Genomic DNA, 20,594 nt, shown 5'->3' with positions numbered 1-20,594 from the left:
GATTAAGTAGTCGTCTATTGTATGAGGATATATTTTTGGGGGAGCAGATTCCATTTTTGTCGTTTATAACTGTGTAAAATTATTACATGTTCACATATTTAGCATATTTCCAATATGGCTTTCATGTAGGACAGGAAAATGGGACAATGTGCTGATTTTGATTACATAGTCGCATTTTCGTGTCAATATTTCTTTTTGGGGACGCAGATTCGATTTTTGTCATTTACAACTGCGTGAAATGGTGGTATGTTCACATATTCAGCATATTTTTGTTTGTGGCAGGACGTTTTCTCAACACATTACTGTAAAGGTTTCTGAATCCAATTCTGCTATGTATAAGCTTGTAGCATGTTCCTGGAAGCCTGTGCCGAGTTTAACCATTAGGTATATCATCCAACAATGTAGTAGTTGAACTCCAGCGCAATATCATTCCACATGTTCGTTCTACATTCATCTTGGAAGTCAGTTGATAACAAAATCTATGTTACGAGGGCTTCTTAGCAAGTATTTCATTTACAGCCACGTCCCCACCACTATCATCCACGTTGCTGCCAGGCTGGAACGAAGCTCTTGGTCATATGCTTGCTACGCTGTTACAACTTTTATGTATATATAGGAAAGATACCGAGCCTCGTCCATCAGCTCCAGTCTAGCACCCAAAGAGGAAACCAAAAGAAAACTATGAAATGTTCTTGATTGCTTGACTATTGGTTGTCTTCTACTTTGAAAGTGAATGAGGACGGGTGAGCATGGCACAGTCTCTATAGAGAGAGAAAGAAATGGGGTTTAACGTCCATTTGACACAAACTAGGTCATTTCGGGACTAACATATGGTTCAATTTTATTTCAATAATTCGCTTGCGCGTAGGGGTTTTAGCAGTGGGAGGAAACCGGAGGATACGGAGAAAACCCACGAGGTTGGACAGGCGACCCTACTCCTTGTCACGTACAACCGGGGATTCGAAACCACGCCAGTTGACTCAATGACAGGTCGTATGATACAGCACGCACGTGCTAACCATTCGGCCATCCAACCCCCCTCAGTCTCTATAGGCGTGGCAAGAGAACGCCTTTAGCCTGGTAGGCACGTTACTGGAGTTTGGTGAGAAAGTATCCCAGTCTGACCGCGAGATCATGGTGTGAACACTTTTCACGCAGCCAGATCTTGGCCATGAGCGTAGAAAGATCTTAATTGTAGAAAGCGCTTGGTGTAGTCGTTGCAGGCGCATGATGGGCACGTGGCGTAAGCAAAAGGCTGCCGCTATGCTCTTTTTGCCTTCATGCCAGGAATAGGCTTTACTTTCCCAGGAAAATCGATGATAAATAAATGCTAATAATGTGTTTAGAAAACGTTCCACCATCTTGGAAATATGCTAAATTGGTCAACATACGACCATTTTACGTAGATGTATATGACAGAAATTGAATCTGCCTCCCTGAAAACATATATATTGTCACCAAAGACAACTACTTAATCGAAATCAACCCATCGTCCGATTTTCCCGTCACAAGTGGCAGCAATATTGGAAATATACTAAATATGTGAACATGTGATCATTTTACAAGATTGTAAATGTCGGAAATTGATTCTGCGCCCCCGTAAACATATATATTGACACCAAACACTACCACTTAATCAAAATCTGCACATCGTCTCATTTTCCAGCCAAAAATGCCCGCCATCTTGGTAATATGCTAAGTATATGAACATGTGATCATTTTACAAGGTGGTAAAGGTCAGGAATGGAGTTTGTGACCCCGAAAACATATATATTGACACCAAACACTACTACTTAATCGAAATCAGCACATCAACCGATTTTCCAGCTAAAATGGGTGCCATCTTGGAAATATCATCATGAAATGATGGAAAACAATCTGAGATATAGTCATGAATGCCGCCAATATTAATACATTGCCAAATCACAGTTGATATGTCGATAACATTATAAATAAAATAAGGTGAAAATAAAAAATAATTTGGAATATTATCGCAAAATGGCTACACTCAAATAATGGCCTCCCATACTATGAAGACCTACTCAAAAAAAATGTCAACATTGTTTTTTTGTAATCAAACATCAAAACCTACAAAATAAAGCTTATTCCACGATTTCTACCTGAAAAAACGACGGATTTCCATTAACGATCGGACTACAAGGCATTCACCTAATAAACACCTACGCCAAGTGTGAACATTCTAGCTCAATAAGAATGAGAGTTATTGTGTTCCAAAGTCTCGACCAATAAAATTGCTTATCGTTCTGCTTACCCTTAGCAGAAAATGCTCATTATCGAACTTAGTCAAGGTATTGATGTAATAAAACTATACACCAAGTTTCATCACTCTCACTTAATTAGAACTAAAGTTATCGTGTCTCAAAGCATCAACCAATCAAATTGCTTATCTCTGCTTACCCTAAGCAGAAAATGCTCATCTTCGAAATCCATCAAGGCATTGACCTAATAAACACCTACACCAAGTTTGAACATTCTAGCTCAATTAGAAAGAGAGTTATTGTGTCCCAAAATGTGTGATGGACAGACAGACCCATTTTAATAGTCTCCTGCTTTCTTCGAAAGGCGGGGGACAATCAAAGTTATCTTGCCACAAAGGCTAAGTCGAAAATGCTCATCTTCGACCTCTGTCAAGGCATTCACCTAATAAACACCTACACCAACATTCTAGCTCAATTAGAAGGAGAGTTATTGTGTCCCTAACAGTGTGGCGGACAGGCAGACTGGCCCATTTTAATAGTTCCCTGCTTTCTTCGCAGGTGGGGGTCGCATTCTCAAGCCAATTGTTGATGGACGGATAACATAATATTTCCACACTGAAATGTGGGCGCATAGAAATAAGGGATAATTTTTTTTACATAATTACAATATCACATACAGCTTCTTACTGATAAAGGTCTAAGATAAATTAGTAACGAAAGAAAAAGTAAACAATCTGAACAGATTATCCTCTCTGACCATAATAATGTGAAAATAGAAACCCTTGAAAGATCATGGTACCGGGTAAATAATAGCCATGAGATATAATACTCACACATTGTTTTTGGTATCAGACAATACAGTTCTAAATAACATAAAATAAATAGGAATAAATATTAAATCAATTTGCATTCTATTTTTCGCAAATTAGGTCATTTTGGGACTAAAATATGGTTTAATTTTATTTCAATAATTTGCTTGCGCGTAGGGTTCTTTAGCAGTGGGAGGAAACCGGAAGACTCGGAGAAAACCCACGAGGTTGGACAAGCGACCCTAATCCTTGTCACGTACAACCGGGGAATCGATACCACACCAGTTGACTCGATGACAGACTTTATGGTACAGCGCGCACGTGCTAACCATTCAGCCATCCAACTCCCCTACATCATCAACTTAATAACGTCCATGAAATGTGAAACTTAAATTACTAATTACTTAAATTTGTTAAAAAAAAACTGTACTATTTACTATTATCTATTTAATACTCACATTCTTGTTTTATCAAAACCATTCCTGGAGTAAAAATCAGTTCATATATATTTCCATGGGAACAAATTCCTCTTCTCATACATGTATTTTTAAAACAATTAAAGATGCATTATTCAAGAGCTAAATCTGCCTGTTATATAAATTATTAATTAGACATTTATTAACTTGCCAAGACCATAATCAACTTCATTTTTAAATGGATAATCTAGACTTTTTTATCATTATCGTAACAGCAGTAGCAATAACAATGTGACTACACTGTTCTGCAATCGACGATAACTCCGCTCAAAAGGAAGTAATTTGACTGAAATTTTTTAACGTATTTCCTTTTCAGTATGTATTTTTTAACTATTATAGGGAGAACTCTAAGCTCTTTATCTAATCTTACATAATGCATCTTTAAATAAAATAACAAAAAAACATGCTATTTTGTTATAGTGCCAGTGAATGTTCGATTATTTGGATTTTACTGTTCATTAATAATCAACTGCAAAGTATTGTGCTTTAATATATTTAATAATAACCTATACCCTTTTTTAAGTCTAATTACTTTCATTTTTTGGCAAAGTTGAGGTAACTTTGGAACAGTGCATCGCACAGCACAGAATATCGATAGGGTTTGCCATGAAAAGAATGCTTCACAGCAAAACTATAGCCTCTAAAACGTTCACAAGGTGTTTGACAATGGGGACATAACTCTAGACTGGAAGGTCACAGAATGCTGAAAATCAATAGGGTTCGTCTTCTCATGACCCCAATACTTCACACCAAATTTGAAAGAAAATAAAAATTATGTAATCTAGGATTCAACTGAAGGTCTGTACAGTTTTAGAAACTACCAGGTATTAAATTATAACAGACTCCTATATTATATTGGTTTATGCCATACATATCAAAAGATAGTTAAATGTGACATTGAGAGTATCTTCAAGGTTTTAGTAAATACTCAAAGGCTCTATCTTTCAAAAGTGTAATTATTTAAAAACACAACATGAAGTCAAGTGAAATATTAACATTGAGTCCAAGAAAATAGAAACCAGGATCACAGTATAGTGTTCTATTTAAAAGCTGATGACAACGAAGGAGTAACACAGGATAGTCACAGAAAAAAATACATTAGAAATTACAATGATTTATCATTACGATAAATGGATGAATGAATAAAGTTGTTGATGGATTTTTTCACCATTTTCTACAATCACAAAACATCACCTTATTCAATACTTTTATATATAACATATACATGTACACCAGTGATGGGATTTTACCCGTATATTCCGGACTTGTCCGAATCTTTTTTCGAAACGCCCAAAATTGTCCGACCGGGAATATGCCCTATCGGACATCAAGACATGGTGAATAATATTCAAATTCCAAAATTAATATAGTGTACTGAGTGTATAACTACCGTGCAACCCGATTATCGTTGATAATAGGCTGGATTGATTAGGTAATTAAGTGATTGACTATTTATCGTGTTATATCGTCTTACACACCTACCTTGATTAACTACTATTCTGCCTTGATTGGCTGAACTAATTCTTTATCGGACAATTCATCAAATCAATCCTGAACAGAAGTCATTGCTTCTCCTTTGTCGGACGATATATCAATCCAATAAGAGTGATTAGAAACTTATAATCTGATTAACCCGTGATTTCTCCATTGACCATTGTCTCACGTTTTAATCTCCTTTGTGTCAGACAATAACACGTAGAAATTAGTCATATATGTCACATATCCTGATAGTATATAACACCTCAAATCAACATACATTGTATCCGATAACTTGTCTGTGATATATTTTCGGTGGAAGCCGAAGTTAATTAAAGATATTTCACACACATGGCGCTTATAGAGTTCAGTAATTAAAATGAAAGTACAAATCTCGCAAGACACGTGAAATTAAGAGATGTATACGTGCTGAATCCAATACGCCTGATGTTCGAGAAAAGATTCTATTTTGATAGCATATTGTCGGATTTATGATCATATTTTGAAGGGGGTTTATGTCTATAAATAAATAAATAAACACGCTAAGAAATGTTGACGAATATTTCGATTGGAATGACGTAAGTAGTTAATTGTTTTAGACGATTGCAATTATTTAGAAGTTGGTTACACTCGCTCATTAGGGCGTCGTTAACTACGGTTTACGGTCAAATAAATTTCGGGATGTCATTTTTTTTACCTTCCATATATAAATCGAAACGGAGTATCAGACGAATGTCGGACTTTGCTGAAAAATGTACCGACGTATGACCAGAAAAATACGGTAATTTTGGGGGAGTTTGAAACAGATCGGCAGCAGTCGGCACGCTGCCAATTCTATAGTATTACGATCATACGATGTCATGTAATTTTGTAGGAATATTATTGACATAAATTTGAATACCGTACAGGTTTTAAACATGAAATATAACGAGGTGCACCTATTTTTTTTTTACATATGAATTTGAATATATTTTGTTGACACATGATTCTTAATTGTGTTTTGAAAACGTCTGCTTAAAATACAGTAAGAGTTATGCCCCTTTATTTTCAGGAAAAAATGTCCGACATGAAATTTTTTGAAATCCCATCACTGATGTACACGTTTGTAAAGTTCATCGAAGCACTTAATTGAATACAGTATTATATAAATATTTTGTAATAATAATAATACTATTGATAATAAACAACAAAATACAGCCACATATATAAAAACAAACAGAAAATATTAAACCAACCTTCTTGATCTGGAATGTGATCGGCGCCGGCGAGATCTTGATTTAGACCTTGATCTACGTCTTGACCTTGACCTGCGTCTTGATCTAGACGATCCTCTCTTTGATCTTGACGTACCTCTTTTAGAGCGGGATCTAGAACGTTTTGATCTAGACCGAGATCGTCTCCTTGAGCGTGAACGACTTCGACCTTTAGATCTGCTTCTAGATCGTCTCCTTGTCCTTGTACGAGATGAAGATCGGCTTCTCCTTGCTAATGAAACAAATTTGTAAAATTAAGTTAATGGTTAACAACATAATCATTAGGCTTCATTAACCCTGATGATAAGCTGTGATTGTTATGACACAGTGAACAATCTTACCACACATTAATAATAAGCTTTTAAGTCTAAAATGTTGGAGATGAAATCTGCATCAGGAAATTCTCCAAATTTGAAAATACATTTGAAAATAACCCAAATACTCTAAAAATAAAATATGTGGGAGTGAATAAACACCTACAATCTGCTGCAGCTGCAATCAATGAATGGGCTTCTTTCACTTTTTTCATAGCTTCTTCTATTTCTCTCTGTGATTCTTTTGCTGACTTTGACTGGGGTTTTATAATAGCAGCTGTAGAATGAGAAACTCTGAAATAAAAATACCAAGATAAATAAAAATACATGTATAATAATTACGAATTTAATGAAATTAATACCATATTTGTATGTAGGGAGTACTTACTAATTTTTAAGCACCACAAAATGCTAGAAAATATAAAAGGTGTTTGTCATTTTGTGCAGCACAGAATTACCTTTTTTCCGTATTAATCTTTTTCATACATGTCCCCAATAAAATTAATTATGTCTGGAAAAACTTTCAACACGGCTGACATTATGTTGGATACAACAAAAATCATTATTTCAAGGCCCACAGTAGGAATATTGGTTGATCTAGGGAAAATACACAATAAAGGAATCAATCTGATTCTATTAGTAAGTGCAGGGGTATTTCACCACACACAAACAACTACACAAGACAAATTTGTGGACAAGACACAATATGCAGAAATCACAAACACAGACAGTACATATCAGATCAATGGATCCTGGGGCTAGCCGGTGAAATGTAGTAAAAAGCGAAGTACAACTAAATGGCCTATGTCGTAGTGAGGAACATTATAAGCGTTTGAAAGAATTCAATTGTATTAATTACACAGTTAGGGCATAAGTCCTTATTTATACAAAACAGAGGAAAACAATACTGAATACAAGGAAGCAATCGGAAAATGTGCGACTAGCCTTGACAGCGGTTGTCTGCTGAATGACGTTACGTAAAGGTTGTAGTTTGCCAAATGACATCATGAGTTAAAAGTATGCGATGATCTAGTAATCTAGGTAAGATATGCCCACATTTTACAAGAGATGGATAGAGAACAAGCTAAAAACAAAAGCGATTTTTCGTACAATCAGGGGCCATAATCCAGAAAGTTATGGTCTGAAGTGCGCAAAAATTAAAAGAGACTGAGATCTTTGGGACATAAAACACATATTTTAAGTTTCATCAAAATCAGATAAAAATTGTGACCTCTAGATGGTCCACAAGGTTCGTATTACATACTTTTACACAATTTGCTCACAAAGAGCTTCCATTTTGTTGGGCAGTTTTGTTTTGATTTTCACGAAATTTGAACTGAACCATCAAAATGGTGGAATGATGATATATTTAAATGGTTTTTAAAATCGGATAAAAAATTGTGACCTCTAGAGAATCCACAACCTTGATATACCACATGTTTACACTATTTGCGTACAAGGGGTGGCCATTCTGTCTGGCAGTTTTGGTCCAATTTTCATGACATTCGAACTCAACCAACATTACAGTGTAACAGTGAAATATTTGAACGTTTTTTGTAAAATCGAATAATAATTGTGACCTCTAGAGGGACCACAAGTTAAAAGGTGATTCTTCGTACAATCAAGGTCAATAATTTAGAAAGTTACAATCCAATATGCGCGAGTATCGAAAGGAACCATGATCTTTGGGTCATAAACATGTATTTCAAGTTTCATCAAAATCAGAACAAAATTGTGACCTCGAACTTAACCAACAATACGGTGTAACAGTAATATATTCAAACATTTTTTAAATCTAATAAAAATTGTAACTTCTAGAGGGCCTACAAGCTAAAAACAGAATATTTCGTACAATCAGGGGCCATAATTCACAAAGTTACGATCCGATATACACGACTAACGAAAGGAACCAGGATCTTTTTGTTATAAACATGCAACAGTGTATTTCATTTTTTATCAAAATCAGATGATAGTTGTGACCTCTTAGAGTGTCCACAAGCTAAAAACGTGATTTTTGTAAATCAGGGGCCATAATCCATGAAGTTATGGTCCGACATATGCCAATATCGAAAGGAACAAAGATCTTTGAGAGATAGACCTATATTTCAAGTTTCTTCAAAATCGGATCAAAAATGTGACCTGTAGAGTGTCAACAAGCAAATTGTGGACAGGGACGACGGCATAATACGTCTACATGAAAATGTGGGCATATAAAAACTATCAATTTAGGAACAGATAGGTATTATTCAGCTCTTTAATTGCATAAAATATAATTAAGTCATACACCTATAACAAATGCAAACTAGGTATTTTGAAGAAATGGAACTACTCTTACTTAAGCTCCAAACAGTAACTCAATGTGCATAATTTACTCTACTACTGAATGTGTTATACCAGAAAACTATAGAGTTGTGTATATTTTGCAAAAATATCACTTACTGAATTGGTCTTCCCTGGAACATCACTCCATTGTATGTTAGTGCAGTCGCTACAGCTCTTTGATCTGAGAATTCAACAAAAGCATAGCGAATAGATGAACTTTCACCCCCTGCCATTCTTATATACTTTACTTCTCCCACTTGTGAAAAGAAACTCAACAGTTGTTCTGGAAGAACCTGGAAAGCATAGAACAATTTTAATTAAAAGCGGATTTAAGGATCATAAAATTTATCTGTAACTTATTAAAATATATGTGACATATATATTTCAATGAATGAAATGGTCTATTTAACTCTGTAAGCACTGCATGATCTTTGTTCCTATGGTTAATTAAAACCAACTGATAGAAATAAAAAAAAAATGGGGTTTAATTTTACTTTAATGCGCCGACTTTGGTAATAAAGACTGAACAATGCCATACAGTGTGCTATTAAGGAAATTTTGCCCAGACAGCAGCACTATGGCCTACTCTTATTTCAAATACCAACTGTCCAGGGATATTTTACATACATGCCAAAGTGTACATTAGACATTGCTTTTGCGTCCAATCCAAATGGGGGGGGGGGGGAGGAATGGCTAAATGATTAGTACGTGCGTATTGTATCATAAGGTCTGTCATTGAGTCAAGTGGCATGGTTTTGAATCCCCTGCTAAAGACCATTATGCGCAATGATTTATTGAAATAAAATTGAACCATAATTATGTTAGTCCGAAATGACACCATTTCTCTCTCTCTATCCCACATCTGAACAACTACCAACTCTAAGAATGTGTTTAATATTTCTCAAAAGATGTATAATAACATTTATAATTATAATCATTTATTCTTACTGCAGCTTCTAAATTTCCAACATAGACTGTTCTTCGTATTTCTTGTGTTTTACTGGGGTCTATAGAGGCTGGTAATGGAGGATATTGTGGTAGACCTAATGCTACTAATCGTGGATCGTATGTTGTTATCATTTGTTTACTACCCGATCCTACTTTCTGAAAAAAACAAATTTTCAAATAATAAATACACATGTACAAGTAGGATGATATACATTGTCTGCTTACTGTAAGCAGAGATAAGCAATCTGATTGGTTGATGCTTTGGGGCACGATGACTTTGGTTTTAATTAAGTGAGAGTGATGAAACTTTGAGTGTAGATTCATTATATCATTACCTTGACTAGGTTCGATGATGAGAATTTTCTGCTTAGGCTAAGGGGCAATAAGCAATTTGATTGGTCAAGACTTTGGAACATAACAACTCTGCTTCTAATTATGACCTTTACTTTCGATCTATGGTTAAGGCTATCAAGATCTCTTTTTAGCATGAACTTATATAACTTCAAAGAAAACTCATCATTTTTTGGCATTTCCAAGGATACCAGACAAACCAAGGTTTATGTGAACCGTAGGTTTCTTGGATTTGCAAATAGACTTTTGTTGTCATCTGCACCCTTTATTATCATGCTTTTGGGCCAGGTTTGGAACATAGTTGGTAACTTTGATGCTAGTTCACACACACAAACACACACACTGGACAGTCATTGTAACTTTCAAAATGCTGTCGGCTGTTTCTACTTCAAGTTCTATGCTATCATACTAAATTTTTCATCTGTAACCATTTTCCTTCATAAGAATTGCTATGTGGTCCCACTTGGCAACCTATTTGCCATTAAACAATATTTTAACTATTTTCCATTCAACGAAAACAAAATATTAAGTACATACACGCAAAATGTATCCATACGAATCGCTGCCTATTATTAGCTATTGAACCTTCTTATTTTCCATAAAGAAACTAAGTCTTTTAAGACTACATCTAGAAATTCCCATCTACAGTGGTAATTTCCCACGATCTCGAAGTCACACAGAAATCATCGCTTAGACGCTTACTATGAAAATATTAATAGGGTTGATTTTGGCACGTATTATGTGTAACCGGTCATGTAGGTCAATAACAGACATAATAATACACGGAAGTTGACTATGTCTTTTTACGAGTGATTAAACTACCCATGTAAACAAAGACACGTAATTTTGGGGGAATATTACTGGTGTGAATTTGACACAGGTACAGGTCAGCACGCTATTACGAAAACACGTCATTTTGTACTATTTGTAGGAATATCACTGACATAAATTTGAAAACTGTACAGAAATCAAATATGACAAAAAGCGAGGTGCACCTATTCTTATTACGTACAAATTTTAATATTTTGTTGACACATGATTTTTAATTGTGATCTGAATCCGTCTGCTTAGCCCCTTTATTTTCGGTAAAATTGTCTGACAAGATAATTTTTGAAAAGGCAACACTGGTTGGTATATAAAATTGATATTTTTGGGTCAATAATATGCAGTTTATCACTCCAAATAACAAAATATGTCATATCTTAAGAACGAAACTTACAGAGCTAGATTTAAAATGTGCATTTTAGACGCCCTTAATCTAATTAATTACATTTATGTAACCTGACAGTATGGCATCATTGGAAGTAATACCTTCATAGAACTGGCGCGATTTCAGGGTGCCTTGAAACATTACCATTCATGACAATGGCTTTTTCACAAAAATGTTATCTTGGGTATCAGTGCAATCGAGACACTGTGGCTGAGTTTTCTCAAAGCCATAGTCTGTATTATTTATTGTGAAGAAAAAAATTATACAGAACGATTTCGAATAGATATCTTGACAGACATTGCTTAGCAGTTCAGATATTAGGTATTTATTTTAACTTTTCTTACTACTCGCACCAATTTAAAAGTTTTGTGAGAACCTTCAATTGTCACTTTCCTAATGGATAACACTCCTTCACTTCTAATCCTAGTTATTTTCCACATAGCCAGGTCTGATATTTGCTATTTATCAAACATACTATGTTTTTAAGTTAGCTGGATACTGAATATTTTGAAATAATATAGGGAATAAAACTTACTCTAGAAACAACATTACTTGGCCATGTAGGAGCACCTGGTAACATACCAGCTACAGCTTGTGGTGTTAACTGTAAAGCAGTATTTTCATCTGGTATTTTACCTGTAAAATACAAATAGTATAAGGTTTGTCAACAATCATGCACATGTACATAATGTACTACTTCTGTAAACAGATTTGTTTTACTATCACTCAAATTTGTTAACATCACTAGACGGCTCAGTTTGTACAATTTGTCATTTGAAAGGTATTTGGTGATGCCAAAGAAGATTGGTTCCAAATAAAACTAAAGATAGGTTGCCAGGCAACAGAACATATGCCCACAGCAGCTAAATCGTCTAAGCAGTTGACAAGGGTTGTCGCATATTTATTCTTTTGAAAGAAATGGGAAAATTTACAAAGCACTGATATCAATTTCATACAGATCGAATGATAACTTTTGTTTATAGAACGCTCACAATGTTGCACAAGGGCCATACCTGTAGAAGTGTTTAACAGAAATTTCTGAAATTCAATAGGATTCTTCGTTTGATTAATGAAAATAATGCATATAAATCTTATACAGATCAGATGATAACTTTTTTGTCGCTAGAGCATTGATAAGGGGTTCAACAAAGTGAAACAAGGGCCGTAATTCTAGACGTGATTAATGGAAATTGCTGAATTTCAACAGGCTTCTCCGATTTACTGATCTAAATAAAGCATATAAATTTAACACAGACTGGATGATAACTATTCTGAGTGAAGTCTGTATCACTACAGGCCCAGGACTGTACAACACAGCAGACGCGTACGGCTAGCCCCCGATCCATTCACTTAATCTGATATGTACGTTTGTTTGTGATATCTATATATTGTGTCTTGTCCATAGTTTTGTTTTGTGTAATTATGTATGGTGCCATCCCCCTGCACTTACTTTAAGGTAAAACAAAGTGAAACAAGGGCTATATATCTAGAAGGAATTTACGGAAATTGCTGAAATTCAGTCTCACTAATGTAAACAACATATATAAATTTCAAAACGATGAGATAATAAATGTAGTCTGTTGAGTGTTCACAAAAAATTATAGATGAAGGCGACAGCAATATAAAATTCTTTTGTCAAAAATTCTGATATTAAATTTAACATTAATTATTTCTATATCCCATGTCAAGAATAGAAGCGGCTATCAATCCAGTATTTTCTAAATTTCTATTTAATTACCATCCATGACTGGCACAGCAATAATAGCTCTATCAATAAAGACAATGTTAGACAAATGTAATGCCACTCCAACTGATGTAGTATCATCAAATTCAACATAGCACACTCTAGCTGAAACTTCTACTTCAGATGTCCTAAATAAAGAGAAAAAAGATAACAGATTAAATGGAAAAATATACTAGGTTCACTCAGCTGCCAAGCTGGCTTAAAGTACATCATACAGATTTGTAAAAGTATATGTAGCCGAATTGACGGATAGAATTATCCCTTATCCACCTTTCCAGGTCGTTGGTTCAACCAAAACAGACACGAGAGAGAGAAAGAGAGAGAGATGGGGTTTAACGTCCACTCAACACAAACTAGGTCATTTTGTGACTAACACATGGTTCAATTTTATTTCAATAAATCGCTTGCGCATTGGTGTCTTTAGCAGTGGGAGGAAACCGGAGGTCCCAGAGAAATCCCCCACGAAGTTGGACAGGCGACCCCACTCCTTGTCGTGTACAACCGGAGAATCAAAACCACATCAGTTGACTCAATGCCAGACCGTATGATACAGCGTGCAGGTGCTAACCATTTGGCTGCCCAACCCCCCTTAGACATGACAGGAACACCACAAACCAGTTTATTTACAATACACAGAACAGGATCAAATACACAGAAAGAAGAAGAGCAATGAAATAATAAAATAACTAAATTAGCATATATATACAAAAGGGAGCAAGGTTAATACAAATACTATAAGTGATATAGAGAAATGGGGTTTAAAGTCCACTAGACACAAACTAGGTCATTTCGGGACTAACATATGGTTTAATTTTATTTCAATAATTCGCTTGCGCGTAGGCGTCTTTAGCAGTGAGAGGAAACCGGAGGACTTTGAGAAAACCCACGGGGTTGGACAGGCGACCCTACTCCTTGTCACGTACAACCGGGGATTCGAAACCACGATAGTTGACTCAATGACAGGCCTTATGATACAGCACGCACGTGCTAACCATTCGGCCATCCAACCCCCCACTATAAGTGATATACATGTACATGTAGCGTCTAATGGCTAGTAAACAATTGTACATATAAAATAGAGATATATTGCCTATTACAGGTAATAATGAAAAACATTTAGCACTATTAAACACATATTACAATACAAGCCAACAGTGAGGTTGATGTCCCCTGCCGAAATCCCAAAATAAATAGATAACACATATTAATTAATTGCACATTTATTTTTTTCAAAAGTATCTGCTTAGCTTTCGTTCGAAGTGTTAATCATTGAACTCAGTCAAGAGTCAAGACATCCACCTAATGAACATCTACATGTACATCAAGTTTAAACATTCTACCTCAATTAAAAGCAGAGAACTTGTTATGTTCCAAAGTCTTGACCAATCAAATTGCTTATTGCCCCTCAGCCTAAGCAGAAAATTCTCATCATCGAACTTAGTCAAGGTAATGATATTATGAATCTACACTCAAAGTTTCATCACTCTCACTTAATTAAAACCAAAGTCATCGTGCCCCAAAGCATCAACCAATCAGATTGCTTATCTCTGCTTACAGTAAGCAGACAATATATGTATATCATCGAACTCCATCATGGCATTCACATAATGAATTCTACCTCAATTACAAATTGCTTATCGCTAGGCGTACATAACTAACGTACAAAAATTAATTGGTGGCTAGCTTTTTTTTTCGCACGTATACAGTGAATGGCCATTTTGCTCAGTAATCCCAGCCAGAATTTGGCTATTTTCTAAATTTGCGTTAAAGTTTAAAATATTTGTTTTAGAACTGAAACACATTAACTATTAGTCAATCCCAACGCTAAAAACATCAACAGAATTAATTGTGTATATCTGAAATAGACCCGACCGACGCACAAAATAGTGCAATATGGCGGCCTCTATGTAGATGTTATTTTTGTGAAAAATCATTGAAAGAAGAGAGAACATGTTGGGAATGTACGAATTATATAGTCTTTATGGGTGCAGCGGACACAATGCTGAAGATAAACCTATTGTTTACAATGTTGACCCCATGACCCATTGACGCCAATGTCGTGACCTGTGATGTGTAGATCACGTGATATGGATATCATGGCTACTGACTGTGTCTGAGATACTTCTCCGCAGGTAGCGTGTCTCAGATGTTCAGAATGATCGCTAGGCTTACCCAGAGCAGAAAATGTTCATTATCGAACTTAGTCAAGGTACTGATATGATCAAACTGTACACCAATTGTCATCACTCTCACTTAATTAGAACTAAAGTAATCGTGTCCCAAAGCATCAACCAATCAAATTGCTTATCTCTGCTTACCCTCAGCAGAATTCTCATCTTCGAACTCCATCAAGCCAAGTTTGAACGTTCTAGATCAATTAGAGGGAGAGTTATTGTGTTCAAAGTCTAAGACAATCAAATTGCTTATCGCTCTGCTTTTCACTGAGCAGAAAATGCTCATTATCGAACTTAGTCAAGGTATTGATGTGATGAAACTATACACCAAGTTTCATCACTCTCACTTAATTAGTACTAAAGTTATCATGTCCCAAAGCATCAACCAATTAAATTGCTTATCTCTGCTTACCCTAAGCAGGCATTGACCTAATAAACACCCACACCAAGTTTAAACATTCTACATGTATCTCAATTAGAAGGAGAGTTATTGTGTCCCAAAAAGTGTCACGGACAGACGGGCGGATGGACAGACAGACAGACGAACCCATTTCAATAGTCCTCTGCTTTCTTCGAAAGGCGGCGGACGATAATGAAATAGAAAACTGACTATAACAGTATAAACATACCCTGAAAGAGGTGCTCTTATGAAACGAAGAAATAGAGGAGCTATATATTGTGGAAACCATATACAAAGGATAAAGGTTAGTTAATTTGGTGCTTTAACAAAGATAGAGAAACTGATGCATCCAGGATGGAGATTTAGTAAAAAGTGACTCAAGGAGAAACATGATGTTTGCATAGTATTTATGTTACTGATTTCTACTCACTCCAAATTAAGTAAATATAGGTTGCCAGACAACAAAACATACACCCACAGCAGCTAAGTAGTCCAAGCAGTCAACAAGGGTTGTCACAAATTTTGTAAGTAATGGAAACATTTACAACGCACTAAAATCTGATTACGAGTAACAATCCATTAAGTAATTATCAGAAATCATTAGAATTTGTTTTGATTGTTGATCTCATGAGCTTTAAGACTGTGTATAAATTTATATTTACTTTAATCGCTAGAAAGAACATCCACAAGAATTCTCAAGTGATTAAGGGCCATAACTCTGACTCTGGTAGTAATTATCGGAAATTGCTGAAAAGCAATAAGCTTCTTCGTCTCATGACCATAAACACTGTGTATAAATTTAAAGTCAATCAGATATTAACTTCAGCCTCTACAACATACACAAGATTTTTCAAAGTGATCAAAGGCCATAACTCTGGCAGTAATTATCGGAAATCTTTGAAAATCAATAGGCGTCTTCGCCTCATGACCGTAAACACTATTAACTTTAGCATCTAGATTCTTCAAAGTGATCAATGAATGACCCATGTGCTGTACTTGATAATGACAGGTAAATTTTACCTACACATTATTTTTATAAAATAAAAGTTTAGTTTTATCCCGACACCGCATAATACAGCTTGGGACACCGGTCTCCATTTCCAGACGAAGACTGATGGGTTTAAGTTGTTTGAAAACGTATCACATATATTGAGTTAGTTTGGGACTAATCCTTTCATTTGAATTAAAGAACTTCTAGTGGCTTCATTTTTTTATCTATCAGGATTGATCTTCAAAAGCTCAATTCTTTTATCATAACAATTCTACTTGTGTGTCCATTGAGATTTCTTTTCGTTTTGAAAAGAGACATTTGCTCTATCCCACGTACTGTTTCTGACACAGGAAGTATGTTAATACAACTAGATAGACTATGTTTCTACAAAACCAAAAGGCAGCACTAACAATATGAATATATCACTGACTGGTCGGATACTAGTAAAAATCAAGTAATTATAAAAGAACAGTTTCTGATCTTTGAATCTAATATTAAGATCAAAAAGAAGTTCACAAGGGAAGTTATGGAATGAAATGAAATTTTAAACTTGCTTGTTCTTTTGTGCCAAATATATTTGTTTACAAACGTTTATACATGTAAACATGTCTCTTTAACACTATAAGTGACAATATTAATGGTTTATATTACAATGTGACCAAAACTGCAAAACCACTTTTAAAAGATATGCCAACACACCAGCTTTGTCTCAACTGCAGCTCATCCGAAAGAAAAACTTGGATGTTGAGCAAATTTGATAAGGATCTAAGACTAAGGATCCTTGAAGAAATCTAATCTTAAGGGTTCATCCTGAAATCTAATCTTAAGGCTTCATCCTCTTAAGACCCTGTTGCTTCCAACTAAATTTGAAAAGATAATATGTAAAACCTATAGTAGGGTGACCCATGTACTCACAGAAATACAGTCCACCGCTGATAGTTCGAGACTACCACTGAAGCGTGCACATTCGCCGTGCCGAGACCAACTTTCTGACAGTATGATACCATAAATAGCCATGGCACGTGCAATTCTCTACAAATCTATCAACTATTACAGCCGTAAAAAATTTATTGTTGACGATTTTGAATAGCAGTAAAATTAAGCTTCTTGGTTATTACAGCAGATTTAGAAATTACGTTCGTTTCATTTTTTAAATCGCTTTATCGTTAACTGTACCGTTAAGAGCGGCATCTTTTGGTTTAGTACAAATAATATCTCTGAATCACTCGGGTTAGGCAGGAACATGATACTAGCAGTAGTTTCATTTTACTTTTACAAGCTTCTTAAAACGATTGTTGAGCTACCTAACGTGCTTATTTCTAAATTCAATTTCTTGTTCTAGCTTTCTGTTATGTTTCGTAAAAAAGTAGTCTTGATTATCCCGACCTGTCAATCAGACGTAGAATGGTCGATAGACTGGTTAAGCGAGACTAATTTCAAAACAAGGGCACGTAACCTATCTTTTACTCAAAAGTGTCTGGATGTTATGGACGACTCTTGGAACCAGTTTTCAGTCTATTATTTATACATGATTAATGGTCATAGCTTATTAAGTACAACATGATTGTTTATATAGTGACTATAATTGTGTGAAACTGATTTGAGGCTTGGCATATATATAAATATTGTGGCGTAATTGTCGAGATATATGGAGATATTTATTTATGGTGGGTCACCCTACCTATAGCCTCTATCGCATTCACAAATTTTTGTTAAAGGAGGGATAGCTCAGGAAAGGAAGGCTATGAATTATGAATATCTTTAGGCATTGCAGACCCCAATCCTTCAAGAAAAATATGAAAAAGATCCATTAAAAACTATTTATAATTATAAGCCTTTATCACGTTCACATGGTTTTTCACAAAGGGGCAATAACAACAGAATGGAAATTCGCAGAAATCTGAAAATCAATAGGGTTCATTCTCTCATGACCTCAATGCTTCCAACCAAATTTGAAAATCTGTCAGAAACTATATCCTCTATCTTGTTCACAAGGCTTTTGAAAAAGGGGGCATAACTCTGATACGAAAGGTCACAGAACATTGAATAATGAAAGGGGTTCATCCTCTTGAGACTACGAAAGGTCACAGAACATTGAATAATGATAAGGTTCATCCTCTTGTGACTACGATGCTTCTCACAAAATTTGAAAGAATCCATCAAAAACTGTAGTCTCTATTCAGTTGTGTTCACAAGCCAATCTGTTACAAACAAGCTTCTAACACATTTACCGGTACAAGGTTTTTGGCAAAGGGGGATAACTCTGGAACAGAAAGTCGTAAGCTGAAAATCGATAGGGTTCATCCTCTCTTGACCCATATGTTCACATCAAAATTTGAAAAATTTTAATTAAAAATGAAGGTTTTAGACCAAAAGGGGGATTACTCCGGAACGGAAAGTCTTAGAACGCTGAATATCGATAGGGTTCGTCCTCTCATGACTACAATGCTTCACACCAGATTTGAAAAGAATCCATTGAAAACTAAAGCCTCTATCACGTTCACAAGGTGTTTGGCAAAGGGGGTGGGTAAATCTGGATCCTAGGAGCGACAGTGGCTCAGTGAGTAAGATGTTGGCTCACTAACCTGGAGGTTCCGTGTTTGACCCTGCGTTGGTCCGGAAAGTTTATCAGGATTTTCCAACGTGGTTCCCGTTGTCAGTGGTGCAGGGTGGAGGGCCTGACAAGGGACAACGCATAGTCGTTCGGATGGGACACTGAAATGTGGGTGTATACAAAAGGCCCTTCTATTTAAAATTTCCTAGTAATTGTGTGTGATTTCCATTTGTCGGAAAATACTGGATTTCTCACAGCTTAATCCACTTTAATATGTACTGGGATTGCAGTTCACCAATCATCATATCTTTGTTTGTAGGCTACATTATTTTTTAATATGGTTCAGATTAGTAGGCTATAATTTTTTGTTTCGTTTTTATTTTCAGGATAGACATGGTTCCTTTAATTTTTCGCCAAAAGGAATCATTTCTCGTCACATCTGACACAAATTTATATAACAGAGTATGCACAACTCAGAACACTTAAAATTCCAGAAGTTTTCCAGGAGTTACATGTATTTACCAGATTCCAGGAGTCCCTGTATAGAATTCTACATCATAATGTATTTTTTTACGCTTGAAGAACATTTATGGCGACGAATTCATGAACTTTTGAAGAAACATTCAATGACTACATTCAGTTTTATATCTTAAAATATATAGCGGAACCACAAATGTTAATTTTCCAGGAGTTTCAAGGAGTAATCTTCTTTTTCCAGGATTTTCCAGGAGTGTGCGAACCTTGTGGTTAATTCAACACTATTTTCAAGTAAAATTTTGCAATTGAAAAAAACATGTGCCATGTGGTCAAACGAATTTTGTGTATGTTTTTTAATTGCAAAATTCTATTTGAAAATAGTGTAGAATTATTATAAATTGTGTCAGATGTAGCAAGAAATGGTTCCTTTTGGCGAAAAATAAAGAATCACAGTGAAAAATAGAAGGTAAGGATTACAAAATTGAATTAGAATAGAACAGAGGTGGGGAAGAGTGGTGTTTTCATACTGCAGCTATATTGGGACGGATAGGAACGGTCAGCGACAGCGTTCGATCAGAGACTGTTCCTAAAAGAACTAGGAATTGACTCACTGATTACAAATAAAGTTAGGTACAGTAAAGGATAAAGCAATGAAACAATATTATGACAAGGGGGTTAACTCATAACAGTACGTTGATTTTCTTTTCTCTTAGTCTTTCTTAGTTTCTAGTAGGCCTACTTACTCTGGTGGATATAATTTTATGTCACGAACACGGCCTATATAACTGAATAATGTTTTCATTTGTTCTCTCGTAGCAGTTGGAGCGACATTTGTCACTTGTATAACCCTGGTGTCTATTTTTTCCGTCATTTTTG

General features: G+C 35.5%; 1 protein-coding gene across 6 annotated transcripts in view; it reads right to left on the bottom strand.

Moving 5' to 3' along the window:
• Window positions 1-20,594, bottom strand: part of LOC126819643 (probable splicing factor, arginine/serine-rich 7) — a 44,419-nt gene extending 23,825 nt beyond the window's left edge. For 4 of the 6 annotated variants that reach the window (XM_050547785.2, XM_050547787.2, XM_050547788.2 and 1 more), the window contains exons 1-9: window positions 20,462-20,594; window positions 13,117-13,250; window positions 11,914-12,014; window positions 9,818-9,973; window positions 8,987-9,162; window positions 6,714-6,841; window positions 6,216-6,465; window positions 3,487-3,510; window positions 3,053-3,082 (exon numbers count right to left, since the gene is read on the bottom strand). In XM_050547785.2, the coding sequence (XP_050403742.1) occupies window positions 3,053-3,082; window positions 3,487-3,510; window positions 6,216-6,465; window positions 6,714-6,841; window positions 8,987-9,162; window positions 9,818-9,973; window positions 11,914-12,014; window positions 13,117-13,250; window positions 20,462-20,589 (1,127 nt within the window). In that variant the 5' untranslated portion in view covers window positions 20,590-20,594. The remainder of the gene's footprint in view (window positions 1-3,052; window positions 3,083-3,486; window positions 3,511-6,215; window positions 6,466-6,713; window positions 6,842-8,986; window positions 9,163-9,817; window positions 9,974-11,913; window positions 12,015-13,116; window positions 13,251-20,461) is intronic. The other 2 variants (XM_050547786.2, XM_050547789.2) reach the window with 2 other exon arrangements.

The sequence above is a fragment of the Patella vulgata genome, chromosome 4, assembly GCF_932274485.2.
Source record: "Patella vulgata chromosome 4, xgPatVulg1.2, whole genome shotgun sequence".
Taxonomy (NCBI): Eukaryota; Metazoa; Mollusca; class Gastropoda; family Patellidae; genus Patella; species Patella vulgata.
The sequence above is the reverse complement of the archived record's forward strand: the minus strand, read 5'-3'. Positions and strand labels throughout refer to the sequence as shown.